The following is an 18751-nucleotide window of genomic DNA, read 5'->3' as shown; positions in this document are numbered from 1 at the left end:
GTTTCATTAAAAAAAAAAAGGAGTCGATTCAAACCCATTGTAAATCCCATGAATTTTCGTGGAAAATTTTAGCTCAATGATTTGAGCTTTTCCCGGTGACATTGTGTGGAATTTTAGCTTAAAGTTATTTTAATTTTCATATTTCAATATTTATTTTCGAAACACTATCGTGGGCCAATGATTAATGATTTTGAATCAAATAAATTAGGTTGGCCCAATCTAAGAGAATGATAAGCTCAGTAAGCCCAAAAACAGGTTTAAATTTTGGAACATAAAAACTCCCAAATTCGCTGCAAATTCTTACAATGGCGAGACCAATCTTACAGCAACGCTCTCTCGCCTCCACTGCAACGGCATTTCTCTATCTCCGATCAATCTCCACAGCCGCCGTTGTTGGGGCCCCAAACCCTACTTCCACCGTGCCTCTTCCATCACCACCGCAAAGCTTCAACCTCAGAATGAGAATTCCACTAGAGAAGCAATTCGAGGCATGGCTCGAAAAGCTCAAACCCGGATTCACCCCATACGACGTGGACGAAGCCTTGCGTGCCCAATCCGACGCAGACCTAGCTTTCGATATCTTCCGGTGGACCGGACAACAACGTGGCTACAAGCACAATAGCACCACCTACCTCACCATGGTTCAAATCGCGGTTTCCGGTAAGCGTTACTATCACGCCGAAACCCTAGTTGAAGAAATTGTTGCAGGCGCGTGCTCTGGAAGCGTTCCTCTCTATAATTCCGTTATCAAATTCTGCTGTGGTCGTAAGTTTTTATTCAATCGCGCGTTTGATGTTTACAAAAAAATGTTGAATCACGAAGACACAAAACCGAATCTAGAAACGTATAAACTTTTATTAGATTCTCTTCTCAGAAGATTCAATAACGTGAATGTGTGTCATGTGTACTTACGTGGAGTTAAATCGTTATCGAAACAAATGAAAGCTTCAGGGGTGATTCCTGATACGTTTGCAATGAATATGATCATCAAAGCACACGCTAAATGTCACGAACTTGAACAAGCAATTAGGGTTTTTCGTGAGATGACATTGTATGGAAACCAACCGAATCTGTATACATATTGTTATTTGATTCATGGTTTATGCGAAAAGGGGAGAGTGGATGAGGGTTTAGGGTTTTTTAAAGAGATGAGGGAAAAGGGGTTGTTGCCAAAAGGGAGCACTTTTATGATTCTAATCTGTAGCCTTGCAATGGAACAAAGGTTCAAAGATTCAATTCGTGTCATCAATGATATGCTGGATAATTCAATGGCACCTGATTTGTTGACGTATAAGACTCTTCTTGAAGGGTTATGTAGGGAAGGTAGGGTTGATGATGCTTTTGATATTCTTGAAGAATTCAGGAAGAAAGATAGTTTTATGAATGAAAAGACATACAAGCATTTGCTTGATGGGTTGCATTATGTGAGTTGAAAGTAGGCTTTTGATAATTCCATTTTGCTTTAATGAAACCTGATGTGTACAGTTATAAAATCTTGAGAACTAGTCTTTCTATCCTGCTGATTGGAGTTGAATCTTTGGATCAAATGACAACAGAAAATGGGGGGAAATGGCTGAATTGCTTGATGGGTGGAAGAAAGGTTTCTCCTTTGGCATATGCTTGTTGATGAATCGATTCTGAAGTTAATACATGAAGATGCTTGTAAATTCCTTTATTCGAGCTGTTTAAATTAAATATTGATGTATACAAATATCATATTGAATCTTACAGAAGCCAAACTGATTACACTGTAGAGGCAAAACCTCAAACTGAATCCAATGTCGCCAAGATGTAGCCATGGAAGAACATTTAGTTGTCATATTAGAGTTTGTTTGTGTTATTTCATTTTTAATTTAAGTTGAAATTGTATAGCTTTATGTTCTTATGCAACTTATAATTTGTTTTTTTTGGCAATACAATACTTTTTGTTTACTATCATGTCATGGTGTCTTGGTTAATACTTAGCTAAGGAGTGGTGCTGCCCCTTGCCATCCATTTTGTGTGCTATTTAGGGCTGTTTGGCAGGATCTGAATTTCTAAGAGAGGGTCTGAACTTTTAAGATGTGAATTTTAAACATGATATTTGGTTGGAACCTCTTAATTGTTGTGCTGAATTATAAAAATGATCATTTTACCCTTATGTATTACTTTTTGTTGAATTCAATATTTTTGTTTATAAAATAACGAACTAATTTCTTGAATAATAACAAAAAAAATATATACAAACACCATATAAAATGCAAATTAAACTTAAATCAAAATTAGACAAAAATCTATCAACTATAGCAATCAAAATTGCTTTGTTTTGGATAACATTGCTATAACAAACTAGAATCACATTACTACAAATCAATAGAAGTATATAACTATAAACACCCTCTTAAACAAGCTTACAAAAATAACTTGAGCTATATGCTTATATGAGTCACATTACATGTATACAACCATGTTTTTGTGTGTTACAGATGAGTGATATCCCCATAACCTTCAAATATACACTAGGGACAAAAATGCCAATGAAGATTCACAATAGATTTGACTCTACATCAGTTTGATTTTTCTTCTCCAACTCCACCATTATCATTTGAAGTCATTGTAGTATAGTCCCGATATCTTTTTAACTGTTGATTGCTCTTGGAAGTGGATTATCTTCCTTTAATAACAAAAGCAATGATGGTAACGATGAATAACCATGGATAACTAGCTTCTAATTTCAAATACAGGAAAACCAATCAAGTTTACGAGGAAAAAAACTGATCAAACTGCAAAAGAACACAAATCTACATATAATAAATACTAGAGCTGACTTCAAATCTTCAATACATCAGATGAAAAAAGATCAATACCGAAAAGAGCATCATAATAAAAAAACATAAAAGCCCAACAACAAGAGCACACCGAGAACCATTATTTGATGCACAAATAGGTTTCAGAAATAAACCCTAGAAATCGATTTCAGAAATTGGTTTCAGAAATTAACCCTATAATCGATTTTAGATACACAAATACGTTTCAGAGAGCTATTACCTAATGTTGTTGTCGACGGGTTTGAGGGGGGTGGAAGGCAGCGCAGGCGACAACTGTGGTAAAGGTGGAGGCGGTGACCGGGCGGTGGCTAAAGCAATAGCGGAGGGTAGCAGGTCGTCGAAGATGGTTGGGAGGGAGAAAGAAGTTGCCTCGTGAAATAGAATAGGGAAGAGTGAATACGTTTTTGGGCAAAACCGGAAACACACGCGTGCTTTATTTTTTTCAGATACAACCTTAAGTCTGAGAAATTGAAGGTTTTTTTTTTTTTTTTTTTTTTAATTTAAGAGGCAAAAAATAAAAGGCTACCAAACACATCATATCTAAATTTTTAAGAGATCGCCTCTTAGTTTTTCAATTAAGAGGTAAACAACCGACCCCTTAGGTGTCAACTCACCTCAAACTCAAATATGCCATTCCTTGCCACCTCACGTCACCTCACCTCAAACTCAATTTTTTCAAATAACATTAAAATTAAATTTTATAACATTAAAAATAAAAATTACAATATGATGATGTTAGGTCCATTGGTATGTCCTACACCGTTTGACATGACAAAACTGCTTGGCTACATAACAAAACAAACTAGACCATGGTTTGAGCTAATTGTTCTTTGACCTAACCTTATAAATAAAACACGTTTTCCTGTATGAGGTGGGATCCCTAATTCTTTCCAGCCATGAGAAACCAACTCATTTTACACAACGATTTACTCTTTCTGTAAATTGATTGTCAGAGCATGCTTCGAAGGCACAATCTTTGGTGCGGTTCTAAGGGTTTTTCTTTATGATGGCTGATAAGAATCAGGCTTGGAACTCGTTAACAACCTACTTCTCAGATCCACGATATAACGTCCTAATTTCAAGACAAAACTTTCAATTTTTAATTTAAATAAAAGAAACCATTTTCATAAGGTAACATCATAAAATCATTTGTTCTGAAAGTTTACATCCCAAAAATCTGAGTATGATCGTAAATGCGAAATCTCAAAATACAAAAGGTGTTGATGTGTGTATAATTACATCTTCGTCTTCCCACGATCATTTGAAGTTCCTGAAACATTTAATCCACAACTGTAACCCAAAACTTAATGAGTTCCCCAAATTACCACACACCACAATATACATACAAACATGTAAACATTCGCCTTCGGTCCACGACTGGTCCACCCCACTCGCCTGTAGCATAAAGTTGGTATGACTTTGGCCTTCAACATAACGTTGGCCCGTCCGGGTATCTTGGCCTACCGCACAAAGCAGGACCGCCCTCAACCCACCATAATATATGTCGACATATATAACAAACATGCAAGCAAACAATCCAACGCCATAAGCAACTGCCTAAATTAGTCTACTGATATAACCGCTTACTACATCACGTTCACATCATACATACCAGGGGCTCATACTACACTCTATGCTATAAGTGACAGATTACCAAGTTGATGCATAGTTGTAAGTAATCAGAGATAAGATAGACAGTTAAACAAATGATCATACTCTAAAGCCACAACCAAACAAGTAACATGCAAGAAAGTCTATATCAAGAGTTCTCATGCTATTACATTAATACATACAACACCTACAATATTCACTACGATGATCATCAATCCTAATGATACTCTTACCAACATATCACTACTCCTCTACATCCTCCCATGAAAGGATATACATTGTAACGCATAGTATAGTGAAGAAACTCACATGAGTTAATCAACAACAACTTAACAGCAACATCAGCAACAGAACAGCTGACACAAGCTACCTAATGCCAAACCGAAACCAGCCCTTAGTCAATATCCCATTCTACTCAAGTTTGAATGAAATGTCAAACTTGTCAAAAAGTCAATGGTCAACGGTCACCCTTCTCGGACCACCACACCGTGGCCAACCCCCTTGTCGCGCCGTGGTAACTAAGCTACAAAACATACGCGAACCAAATGTCCATCGCGCCATGGTGCGTTTGGAAAACTCACTTCTTCATTAAGTTCTTAATCCGCTAAGACCGGGCCTCCAACTTTCCAGAAGGCTTCAATACACATAAATGAGTCATAAAAATTATAACTTTATGGACATGCATGTCTAATGCATGTCCATCTCCAAACTAGGTCAAAATGGTAAAGGTGAGGCTTTTACTCCATGCATGACTCCAAACAACCTTAGATTCTAGACCCATAAGGTAAATCACTCCAAGGACACTCAAGACTGATAAAGTTGCAAGCTTCATCGGGAGCTCTTTTCTAAACTCCAACCAACACCATAATAGTTACCCAAATGCCACAAAACATTAGATCTAGAAAGCTTAAACCTCAAATTTGAGAACTTGAACACTTATAGAGGTTCAAATGATTCACAAGGTGTTGAATCTTCTATGGAAATGCACTTAGAGTCCAAGGTGTAACACCCTATTTTCGCATTCCAATATAATTCAATATAAACAACGTTTATAAAATTTGAGGTGTATATATATATATATATATATATTAATATTTAGCCAAAGTAATCATCATAGACATGTAGGAAACGTCAATACAATTTCCATAGATATATAGAACGTCTGAATCTAATTTTGTATGAAGAAGTTATGGTTCTTTAAAGTTTCGTGATTACACCGACACAACTATGTGCGTCGTAAAAAATATAAATCAGAGATAGATTACTTTTAGCCTAAGTAATGCAAACGAATGTTGTAGTAATCATAAAACCGAGAGCATGCATATAGAGAACGTCAAAATCTGACTTCATATGAGGAAGTTACAATTTTTTGAAGTTACAGCGCAACAATACGGACACAGAAATCGAAATTTAGATGAGTTGATTTTTAGCCGAAACAATGTAAATGAGAATCAAAGATCTCGTTAATAGGAATATGTCGATATAAATATCATCGAGAACATATGTCATATGCGAAAGTTATGATTTTTATACAAACTTTAACAATCTAAGTTTGTTAAAATATAACTTTAAAAATAAAGCGTGAATTAGCAGACGAAGTCTAAACAAAAGTGGTATATCTCGTCGATAACTACGCGTGAATATAAAGAACGCTGAAAACGGAGCTCGTATGAAGAAGGTACAGAATTTACAATATTCATGTTTAGCGTCACGCGCAAGAAGGTGCGGCGCACTGCTTCTAGAAGCTGCCACATCACTCCACTACCTACCATACACGTGTCACATGCTGGGAGGGGCGACCAGGCTAGGACGCAACGCACACATGGTATTTTCGGCCTATAAATAGCTTTTTAGCCCCATTCCTCTCCTCACACCACCTGATTTCTCTCTCAACTCTCAAACTCGATTTTTGGCAGGTTTTTCCTAGGGATTTAAAGAATATTTTAGTTAGCGGCACTCTGGGCATCTAGGCTCGGTTAATAGAAGTGCTCAATATCAAGGTTTTGCCAACGAAAATACCAATTCTTGCTAGAAACTTTCAATAAGTTAGGCTACACTTACTACGCTTAAAATGTAACTTATATTTATATTCATAGTTGTTATTATGAATGTATAAATAAGATTTATCAGTAATTCCATTTATAATATTGATTAATCTACTTACGTTAAAGGTGTCTAGAATGGTCACCTTCGCTTGGTTGTTGGATTTCAGTAAAACTATATGCTGAAATTGTCCTGACACCCAACTGTCCGGCCTCGTTAATCCTTATTTGATAGAACTCTCAGTATTCATTGAGATTAGTGAAAGATCTAACTTTCATTACTAGATTGTCATAGAAATTAATAAGTTATAGTATTATATGTTAATACTCATTAGGCATGTTATCCGCTAGTTGGATAGCCAGTAAGATCACCTAGATAACTGTCAGTAGTCTAAGCAAATTATCCAGGTGAGTTTTCTCGTTATATTATGTGATCCAGTATATATCATTTGTATGTTAGGATATAGTTGCCTTGTAGTATGCAATTAGGCCACAAGGATCACCCAACTAGCTGTTTTATACTTTATTCATTTGTCATCATCTGAACATGTCAACGTCTTCACGAGTACAACAAATTCAGGATAGATACCATCAACAAGATAATACCAGTACTTTTGTCTTTTCATTAAGTGATACTGTCATGGACCCATTAAAAAGTTTTCGAATATTGGTGACATGTCCAAAATGTTGAGCTCATTGTTTTAACCAGAAGCACTAAAAAGGCATGTCAAATCCGAAGATCATGTGATGCAACTACTTATTGTGTAGCACCTGGTTCCTGCTACGTACTCCTTGTAATATATATTTCGTAATTTATGCAATTTTTCCTTGGACTCAGCGAGTTGAAGGACGAACTCGCCGAGTAGAAGCGGGGTGAGGCGCGGGGTCTGAGCCTCGGACTCGGCGAGTCGGTTCCCGGACTCGGTGAGTAGGCCCTGTTTGGGCAAAAACCCTAACCCGGGTGTTTGCACCCTATTTAAGCACACTAACTCGGCCTCCCTTGTCCCTAACACTTCCTGGAGAGTTGTAAAGCGAAACCCTAGCCCCTTTTTGTCCTTGTGAGTGATTTTGGCCTTATGAGTGAAGTTTGAAGCTTAAGAGAGGAAGAAGGTGGTGGAAGAGTGCAAGGAGGGGAAGTAGATCCGACATCTACCCTGCAAGAGGCTTCCATTCAGGTAGAAAAGTTCCTACCTTGATCACTAGTTCATTAGACTCCCTTCTTGTCCCAAATTACTGGTTTTCAAGCCCTAAAACCTCAAACTCCATGTGTTATGCTCTATGTTCTGAAAGGACTTCAGAATTGGACCTTATGGACATCTTAGAAGTGTAAAGTCTCTGTGGTTGGAGTTATTGAGGTCCCTATGGAGTGCATGACCTCTTAAAGAGCTTGGATTTGCCTTTTTGAGCTTATAGGGCCATGCATTCACGTAAAGTTTGCAACTTTACGTGATAAGCATGCCCTAGGAGCATAGATCTATGGTTTAGAAGCGTTGCATGTCTCAGATTTGGTCTGTATGGAAAATAGGTTGAAGGGACTCGGCGAGTCCCAAAGTGGAACTCAGCGAGTTCTATGAAGATGGCCATAGACTCGGCGAGTTGGATGAACAACTTGACGAGTCCTTTGAAGATTGCCTGGAACTCGAAGAGTTGTTCTTCAAACTCGTCGAGTCATATGAGCTGTTACTGAACAGGAGGGGTTTAAGTGTTGGCGGTCTAACCGCTCGTATCTACACGCGAAATTAGCAATTTAACGTGTAGCAATGGTCCCAGAAACCCAAATCCTCATAAAGGATGCTCTGATGAGGATTTGGAAGCGAGTAGGAGATCTGCTCGTGGGAACTCGGCGAGTTGTTCTCGGACTCGGCGAGTCAGATCGCAGGTGGGTCCAATCGTCCCAAGAAGTGAGTTAAGGGTGACTCAGTGAGTGGGAAGAGGGACTTGTCGAGTAGGACCGGGTTAGTAGGAGAAGGACTCGGCGAGTCTGTGCCATGACTCGGCAAGTCCAGTCAACTGGAAGTTGACTTTAACCAAGGAGTTGACCTTGGACCATGGGTGGGTCAGTCATTTGACCTAAGGGTATTTATGAGTGTCTAATATATGTTCTTGAATTATAGCCAGAGGATTACCAGTTCAGCAGTCAGGCGCTTAGCAAGCAGACTTTCACCAGCTACTTTCGAGGTGAGTTACCTTCCAGTAGCGGTGGGTCTATGGCCACAATGTCGGCCCACCAGTAGGAGTTGTATGATTAGATGGTTGTCTCTGTGATATCCATCTAGGTTTGCTACTACCTGCGATATGTTTATGTGCTAGTATGACATGATATTATATGCTAGTGTCAGTAGGGGAGATAGTCCCCAGATTACAGGTCGATGGGGCCGAAGGGGCAGTCATGCCCAACCATGCTAGATAGATTATGTGATATGTGATATGTGGTAGTAGTAGGGGGTGAAATAGCCCCTAGTACCCGGTCGAGAGGACCGAAGGGGAGACCAGCACCCAGATATGCTAGTCGGTATCCGGTTAAGAGGGTCGAAGGGGAGGCCAGCACCCAGATATGCTAGTCAGTATCCGGTCGAGAGGACCGAAGGGGTAGGTCGGGCACCCAGATATGCCTGACAATATATGTATGTTATGTGGTTATATGGTATGTGGTACGGTGGGGGAACTCACTAAGCTTCGTGCTTACGGTTTTCAGATGTTGTTTCAGGTACCTCTTCAGCCAAGGGGAAAGAGCTGGCGCGGTAGCGGCATATCACACACACGCTTTTGTCTTCCGCACTATGAGACATTCTGGGATTTGTAATCTGACATTAGTATGTTCTACGTTTTGGTTTACTGACACGAGACATGTTTTTATTAAATGATATGGTCGAATGATATTTTATTACAAACATTTCGCAAATCACTTAATTAAAAATGAAAGTTTTGGCCTGTATTTTGGGATGTTACAAGTTGGTATCAGAGCCCTGGTTTGAGGGATTCGGACACACCTTCGGGGGTGTCTGAACTCAAATCAAGGGATTGAGGAATTTTGAAAAAGAAAAAGTTTTCTAAAGGATTAAGTAAAGAGTTTTAAGAAATAACGAAGTGTGTGATGTGCGCGACCGGTCAAGCTCAAGTAAGTATTCCCCAAAGTACCCATACAAGTTTATGTTATGTTTAACAGTTTCAGTAGAACAGCATGCTAGAATAGGGCTAAGGATCTAGGAGTGATGTCTTATGTGCCTGCTTTATGTGCTTCAACTTATGAGAATTACATGCTAGTATTGAGTAGAGAGTAGTAGGATAGCCTAATTAGGTTATGCCTGGTAGTATGAGCGTAGAGATTGATGGGAGTCTGTCGGTGACGCATTGGGAGCCTCGGCTGTCGAGGATATGACCTGGTTGGACTTTGTGACCAGATTCAGGGTAGAGTTTGTGCCGGCTGTCGAGCTTCAGCAGCTGGCCAGGGAGTTCTTAGATATGAGGCAGACGACGGAGACTGTGGCGGAGATCACTGCCAAGTTCCGGGAGAGGGCGTTGTTGGTGCCCCAGTACGCGGGTGATGAGGATATGAGGAGGACCCGCTATCATGACATGCTACGAGCTGATATTCGGGAGCATGTCAGTTTTTCAGCTTGCCCTACCCTGGACTCTATGATTGCTAGGGCAAAGGAGAGGGAGATAGATCTGGAGCACATCCGGAAGAGGAAGGCGGAGGAGGGGCAGGTTATGGGGGCTTCGGGGAAGAAGCCCAAGGGACCAAATGAGGGGCCGAAAGGCCAACAGGGGCGAGGCCGCTGTAGGAAATGCGGCAAGACGTACGAGGGAGCGTGCAAGTTGGGATCGTCAGGCTGCTATAAGTGCGGCAAGTTAGGGCACTTCAGCAGGGATTGTACCGCCCCTACACCTGTGATACAGACGTCTGGGTTGCTATGTTTCCATTGCAACCAGAGGGGCCACAAGAAGGCCAACTGCCCCCAGTTGACAGCAGCAGCGCCAGTGAAGGCGCCAGCTCCAACGACCCTGCGGATTACTGATGGCCAGCAGGGCAAGGCGGAGGCTCCAGTGGTGAGGAGCCGGGCATTCCAGTTGACTACCGAGGAGGCAGGCGCCGCACCCGATGTGGTGACGGGTATGATTCTTTCCTTCTATTTTATTTATATGATGTTATGTGCTCTGTATACGCTAGGATCGTTCCATGTGAACGGTATCCCAGTTCAGGTGTTGTTTGACTCGGGTGCCACCCGATTGTTTGTTTCTCTTGCGCTTAGCAAGAAGTTTACGGAGTCTTCGGGCATGTTGGATTGCCCTTTAGAGGTAGAGATTGCCGATGATCGATCGGTGCGAGCATCAACAATGTTCAGGGATTGTGTTCTAAGGTTGTTTGAGGAGCGCTACTTGGTGGATTTGGTTCCCATTCCGTTTCGTGGGAACAAGGTGATTATAGGCATGTACTGGTTAAGCCCTAATGGGGCGGTGATAGATTGCGCAGCGCATGGTGGGTCAGGTTTCCTCTTTCGACTATGACAGCAAGGGATTATTGACGTTACACCGCAGGGTGTGAGTGCCATACCTCGGAGGCGTGCGCCAGATCTTGATGGAGGAGTCGCACAAATCCCGATTCTCCATTCATCCCGAGGCGAAGAAGATGTATAGGGATCTTCGTCTGGGCTATTGGTGGCCCTGCATGAAGCGGGATGTGGCTTGGTACGTCGAGCGGTGCTTAACTTGCAGGAAGGTCAAGGCCGAGCATCAGAGACCGCACGACAAGATGCAGCCGTTGGATATCCCATTGTGGAAATGGGAAGATATTACAATGGATTTTATCACGAAGCTTCCCAGGACCGCGCGAGGAGTGGATTCTATATGGGTCATCGTGGATTGATTGACCAAGAGCGCTCATTTTATCCCGATTCAGGAAAGCATCTCGGCCGAGAAGTTGGCCGACATCTATATCAGGGAGATAGTGGCGCGACACGGGGTGCCAATATCAATGATTTCGGACAGAGATGTGCGTTTTACTTCCAGGTTTTGGAAGAAGTTTCATGATTAGTGTAACACACCCCTTATAAGGAGATGTTTCATTCTCCTTCCAAGCCGATGTAGGATCAGGTGCAATCCACCTTCACCCCCCATTATAGGGTTCGACGTCCCTGTCGAACACATCGACCCGTGCCTTAGCTCTGATACCATTTGTAACATCCCCCTCTGGCACGTATCACAATATTGTCCGCTTTAGGCCACTCGGCACGAGGACTTCCCAGGGGGTCACCCATCCTGGTACTACTCCCGCCTGAGCACGCTTAACTGCACAGTTCTTATGGGATCTGCTGCCCTCACGGCTTTAAAACGCATTGTGATAGGGAAGGTATCCACACCCCTTATAAGGAATGCTTAGTTCTCCTTCCCAAAGCGGACAATATTGTGATACGTGCCAGAGGGGGGGGGGGGTGTTATAATGAGTTGGGCACTCGTCTGCATATTAGCACTGCCTTTCACCCACAGACGGATGGTTAGAGTGAGCGGACCATCCAAACTCTTGAGGATATGTTGCGGGCATGTGTGCTAGACTTCGGTGGTAGCTGGGACACCTATTTTCCTTTAGCGGAGTTCTCATACAACAATAGCTACCACGCGAGTATTGACCGTCCTCCCTTCGAGATGTTGTACGAACGGAGATGTAGGACCCCGATATGTTGGGGTGAAGTTGGCCAGAGGGTCATGGGGAGCACCAAAGTGGTGCTCAAGATGACCGAGAAGATTCAGCAGGTTCGGAGCAGGCTTCAGACTGCACAGAGTTGGCAGAAAAGTTATGCAGACAAACGCCGTTCAGACTTGGAATTCCAAGTCGGGGATATGGTTCTTCTGAAGGTGTCGCCATGGAAAGGCGTCATTCGATTCAGAAAGCGAGGCAAGTTAGGCCCAAGGTACATCGGGCCATTTAGGGTTGTGGCCCGGGTGGGCAAGGTGGCGTATAGGTTGGATATGCCAGCCAAACTCAGCCAAATCCACAACACTTTCCACGTTTCTCAGTTGTGGAAGTGTTTGGTGGACGACTCGGCAGTGGTGCCTTTGGAGGATATTCAGGTCGATAACAGCCTGAATTACATCGAGCGGCCTGTGGTAATCCTCGACAGGAAGTCAAAGGATCTGAGGAACAAGAGGGTGGAACTCGTGAAGGTGCAATGGCAGCACCGGAAGGGATCAGAGTGGACTTGGGAGCAGGTGGAAGAGATGATGGAGCACTACCCGGAGCTGTTTCGGGATCGAGCAGCAGACTTCGAGGACGAAGTCTAAAATGAGTGAGGGAGATTTGTAGCACCTGGTTCCTGGTACGTACTCCTTGTAATATATATTTCGTAATTTATGCAATTTTGCCTTGGACTCGTCGAGTTGAAGGACCAACTCGCCGAGTAGAAGCGGGATGACGCGCGGGGTCTAAGCCTTGAACTCGGCGAGTCGGTTCCCGGACTCGACGAGTAGGCCCTGTTTGGGCAAAAACCCTAACCCGGGTGTTTGCACCCTATTTAAGCACACTAACTCGGCCTCCCTTGTCCCTAACACTTCCTGGAGAGTTGTAGAGCGAAACCCTAGCCCCCTTTTGTTCTTGTGAGTGATTTTGGCCTTGTGAAGGAAGTTTGAAGCTTAAGAGAGGAAGAAGGTGGTGGAAGAGTGCAAGGAGGGGGAGTAGATCCGACATCTACCCTACAAGAGGCTTCCATTCAGGTAGAAAAGTTCCTACCTTGATCACTAGTTCATTAGATTCCCTTCTTGTCCCAAATTACTGGTTTTCAAGCCCTAAAACCTCAAACTCCATGTGTTATGCTCTATGTTCTGAAAGGACTTCAGAATTGGACCTTATGGACATATTAGAAGTGTAAAGTCTCTGTGGTTGGAGTTATTGAGGTCCCTATGGAGTGCATGACCTCTTAAAGAGCTTGGATTTGCCTTTTTGAGCTTATAGGGCCATGCATGTACGTAAAGTTTGCAACTTTACGTGATAAGCATGCCCTAGGAGCATAGATCTATGGTTTAGAAGCGTTTTATGTCTCAGATTTGGTCTGTATGGAAAATGGGTCGAAGGGACTCGACGAGTCCCAAAGTGGAACTCGGCGAGTTCTATGAAGATGGCCATAGACTCGGTGAGTTGGATGAACAACTCGGCGAGTCCTTTGAGTTGTTCTTCAAACTCGTTGAGTCATATGAGCTGTTACTAAACAGGAGGGGTTTAAGTGTTGGCGATCCAACCCCTCGTATCTGTATGCGAAATTAGTAATTTAACGTGTAGCAATGGTCCCAGAAAGCCAAATCCTCATAAATGATGATCTGATGAGGATTTGGAAGCGAGTAGGAGATCTACTCGTGGGAACTCAGCGAGTTGTTCTCGGACTCGGCGAGTCGGATCGCAGGTGTGTCCAATCGTCCCAAGAAGTGAGTTAAGGGTGACTCAGTGAGTGGGAAGAGGGACTTTTCGAGTAGGGCCGGGTTAGTAGGAGAAGGACTCGACGAGTCTGTGCCATGACTCGGCGAGTCCAATCAACTGGAAGTTGACTTTGACCAAGGAGTTGACCTTGGACCAGGGGTGGGTCAGTCATTTGACCTAAGGGTATTTATGAGTGTCTAATCTATGTTCTTGAATTATAGCCAGAGGATTACCGGTTCAGCAGTCAGGCGCTTAGCAAGCAGACTTTCAACAACTACTTTCGAGGTGAGTTACCTTCCAGTAGCGGTGGGTCTACGGCCACAATGCCGGCCCACCAGTAGGAGTTGTATGATTAGATGGTTGTCTCTGTGATATCCATCTAGGTTTGCTACTACCTGCGATATGTTTATGTGCTAGTATGACATGATATTATATGCTAGTGTCAGTAGGGGAGATAGTCCCCAGATTACAGGTCGATGGGGCCGAAGGGGCAGTCATGCCCAACCATGCTAGATAGATTATGTGATATGTGATATGTGGTAGTAGTAGGGGGTGAAATAGCCCCCAGTACCCGGTCGAGAGGACCGAAGGGGAGACCAGCACCCAGATATGCTAGTCGGTATCCGGTCGAGAGGGTCGAAGGGGAGGCCAACACCCAGATATGCTAGTCAGTATCTGGTCGAGAGGACCGAAGGGGTAGGTCGGGCACCCAGATATGCCTGACAATATATGTATGTTATGTGGTTATATGGTATGTGGTACGGTGGGGGAACTCACTAAGCTTCGTGCTTACGGTTTTCAGATGTTGTTTCAGGTACCTCTTCAGCCAAGGGGAAGGAGCTGGCGCGGTAGCGGCATATCACACACACGCTTTTGTCTTCCGCACTATGTGACATTCTGGGATTTGTACTCTGACATTATTATGTTCTACGTTTTGGTTTACTGACACGAGACATGTTTTTATTAAATGATATGGTCGAATGATATTTTATTACAAACATTTCGCAAATCACTTAATTAAAAATGAAATTTTTGGCCTGTATTTTGGGATGTTACATATTGTTAAATGTCCCTTATCAATCACCATACACATATCACATTAGCTTGATATACCCACCATTATGTATTATTTTCTTTCAATCTAAAAAAAATTAAATAATGAAATTAAAAAACGAGTTTTGCATTGAAATTTAAAATTACATTTATTATTTAAAAAAATGGAAATTAAAAAAAAACATGGAAATTTTTAAAAAAAATACGATAAAAAAGTACATTGAAAAATAAAACTAATTCTTGTTCATATATTTCGTTTAAACAGTTTCTTTCACCGTAAGAAATATCTCTAAATCTTCGCCCCCATAGTCGTTGAGTTTCATTTTCAAAACTTATGAATCAACAATCATTAATAATGCCAATTTCATTTCTATGCGTTGTCGTTCCACCCGATTCATTATCCAAACTTCATCCTCTTGTAGTTTGATATATTTGTAACGACCCAAAAATCAAGGGTAAAAATTTCATTTTTCATTATAGTCAAACACAAATGTTACTTCATTCAATCATTCAAAACATTACTTAATTAAATCGTTGATCAGAGTTATATCCCAAAATCCCATAATGCGGAAAACACGAGTGTGTGCGCTGCGATCAAGCTGAGCCCTTCCTTTCCAAACAATAATACCTGAAACCATAAACAAAAACTATAAGCACGAAGCTTAGTGAGTTCCCCAGAGCATACCCCACATAATCCATATAACCGCATAAACCATATCAGTCATATAAGGCATATCATAATCCACATTACCGCATAAACCATATCAGTCATATAAGGCATATCAATCACATAAGCATATAAGGATGTCGTGGGCTCCTCCCAGGGTCTTACTCCAGGATGTCATGGGATCCTCCAGATGGTATTACACATAAGTGTCATTGGCTCCCCCATAGTCTTTACTTGGAAAGCCATGGGCTCCCCCGCATAGTCTAACATCCAAGCGCCATGGTCTCCCCCCATGGTCTTTCATGCAAGTATCACAAAGACAACTAGAATATCACACATCACATAAACAACTAGTATACCACATATCACATAAACACTTCATATAAACACATAAGGATGTCGTGGGTTCCTCCCAGGGTCTTACTCCAGGATATCATGGGCTCCCCCACATGGTCTTACACCTAAGTGTCATGGGCTCCCCCATGGTCTTTAGCTGGAAATCCATGGGCTCCCTCACATGATCTTACATCCAAGTGTCATGGGCTCCTCCCATGGTCTTTACTTGAATAGCCATGGGCTCCCCCACATGGTCTTACATCCAAGTGTCATGGGCTCCTCCCATGGTCTTCCTTGCAAGTATCATATATATAGCTAGCATAATACTAAGCATAACTAACTATCATACCACATATCTCTACAACAACAAGTGTATCATATATCACAAAATGGCCGACCTTAGTGCCTTAGACCCATTGGTATGGTGAGGAGACTCACCTCACACTGTTGAAGTCCCGCGGATAAAACTCTAGCTGCTGGTTGACAGATTCCCGAATTGTCAGTCATCAAACGATACCCAAATAATAATTGGGTTCCAATACATAACCATAAGTCCATGCTTGGGGTAAAAAGACTATTTTACCCTTAACTTAATTTGGTCCCAAACCAAGGTCCAGGAACACACTCTGAAGGCCCAAAAACCAATTAATGAACCAAGGCCCAACATATGGCCAAATTTCCAAATTGGGCCCAAACCTCTACATGGACTTAAAGCCCAACCATTTATTCTAGTCCAAACAATTGGCATTCTGATGGTCCAATATCTCATTATCATCAAGGCCTAATTATGGCCAGAAAATTGGGCCCAAGCCTTTCCAATGGGCCTTATCCTAAAGTCCAATAATTTCTTTAGTCCACAAACTGATGGGTTTTAGACATAAGAACAATCCTATGTGCTCATACAAACCCTAATGCTTGGATCTAGGTTTCTCTATTGTACATGCAATTCTTCCAAGACTTTAAACCCTAGTTCTAGTATACAATTAATCAAACTAACTTATGAATGTGGTTTAAGATCTTACCTTGATTGTTATGTAGCAATAACAATCTCAAATCCTCATTGTAATGACTTTAGAAAGCTTAGAGTCACAAATGTCACTCCTCTAATGGTTCACAAACACCAAGAGCAAGAGGATAAAGAATAAGGAGAGAGGAGACACCCAAAAACGGCTGGAAACCCTAATCAATTAGTTCACCACGTTTGTGAGTCTCAAGGATCCTTTAAATAGTGAGGCTATTAGGGTTATCTAACAAGGAAACCCTAATTTGGATGCTTAGGCCCTAAGCAACCCATGGACTCCCTTTTTAGAGGCCTAGGATGATTTCTAATGGGTTTTCCCATAGAATTCGTCCACCCCTCTAATATGGAGTCCATTAGCCTAATATTCAACTATCACACAGTTGACAGTTCTAGTCCCTTAAGTTTAATTAATGTCTTTTAGCCACAAACTTAATTCTTATTAATTCTTGACTAATTAAACAATATGATTTCTCCTTTAATATATTATTCTCATAATATATTAATAAATCATAATTAATCCTTTCTCTCCATAATTCATCCTATCAAGTTGCTTTGGTGAAGGCAACCCAAAAGGACCATGCACCATCGGGTCAAGTACATACCAAAATAGTTATGGACTTAGACACTAATCCAACACAAACTTGTTCCCATTTGGGCCACGAAGGTCCGTAACAAACCAGTCCAAGAAATGGCCCAACAAGAACCCAAACCCTATTAGGGTTTTTCACATAAAATGACGATTAGGGTTAAGTGTTCTTATTTAACTCATTAAGGACTTAATCCATCAAGTCCATTACTTCACTTAACCAAACTTAGTCGGGCATCATCCAAAATTCCAAAACCAATGGTCCAACGTGGGTCCCGACAAATCCAAAATACATATTCCCAAAATTAGGGTTTTTTAAACCCTAATTAGGGTTTCCAACCAATCACAAAACCAATTAATCCAATAGTTAAGTTTTTACATTAATTAAAGTCTAATCAAGTCGTGTACCACCCACTAGCACCTCGGCAATGGTGGTTGGCGGTGGTTCACGGCGACAACAGGTGGTAGGGATGAGTTTTCTTCGTTTTCCTGGCCAAGAGAAAACCATACATCATTAGGCTCATGAGCTACATACCTACACACACAACCCCCTCCTCACGGTGGCTGGTGGCGGCAGAAAAGGATGTTATGGCGGCAGCCACCATGGTTGGCAGCCATGGTGGTTTTTCCTTGGGTTTTCTGGCCAATTAAGCACCTACAAAGTCTTCACGATTCTAATCGCAACATCATCTGTTCAAGACGTGAGACCACAACTCCCAACCATCGACTAGGTGGTTGAGGACGCTGGAACAAGCAAAACGACAACCATAGAGCTGCCGATGGCAGCAACCGACGTACACGACGTCGTCTCAACAAGAATAGCGAAGGAGAGGAGAGGGATAGGTGACAGATGGGATTACCAACAATTTTTCAGTCACTCACGACCCTCGCAGCAACAACTTAGCTCAGTCGTCGGCCTTTGGTGGCCATCCCGGCTGTACACGACGCTCCCGGTAACGAAGCTGGGATAACGACGATCCTCAGCGAAGCAACGACGGATGAAGGTGTTCCAAGGGTAGTGGCGGCTGGGGAAATGACGCTCTAGGGTTAGGGCTTAAGCAATGTAACAGGAGGGAAGGAAGACGCCGAGTTAAAGTCCCGATCCAATCAAACCTTTTCACATTTCACGCATTCGGTCCCTCCCCACCAAATCTTCTTCAACTTAAATCCAACATTTACCCTTTAGCCCCCAGCATTCCAATTTCATTTCATTTTAGGTCCAA

At 42.2% G+C, this 18751-nt stretch overlaps 1 protein-coding gene across 1 annotated transcript; it reads left to right on the top strand.

Moving 5' to 3' along the window:
- The first annotated feature begins 280 nt into the window (after positions 1 to 280).
- On the top strand, positions 281 to 1938 carry LOC145070533 (Tetratricopeptide repeat (TPR)-like superfamily protein). Its single transcript, XM_079017473.1, has one exon. It carries the CDS (start codon positions 306 to 308, stop codon positions 1431 to 1433), a length of 1128 nt encoding a protein of 375 aa, XP_078873599.1. The 5' UTR covers positions 281 to 305; the 3' UTR covers positions 1434 to 1938.
- The last annotated feature ends 16813 nt before the right edge of the window (positions 1939 to 18751 follow it).

Source organism: Lactuca serriola, chromosome 8, assembly GCF_051521515.1.
Source record: "Lactuca serriola cultivar US96UC23 chromosome 8, Lser_US96UC23_V15, whole genome shotgun sequence".
Classification (NCBI taxonomy): Eukaryota; Viridiplantae; Streptophyta; class Magnoliopsida; order Asterales; family Asteraceae; genus Lactuca; species Lactuca serriola.
This window is presented reverse-complemented; position numbering and strand designations above follow the sequence as displayed.

What these genes read in the sequence shown, in the direction of transcription:
- LOC145070533 (XM_079017473.1), top strand. Translation starts at nt 306, where the DNA reads ATGGCGAGACCAATCTTACAGCAACGCTCTCTCGCCTCCACTGCAACG.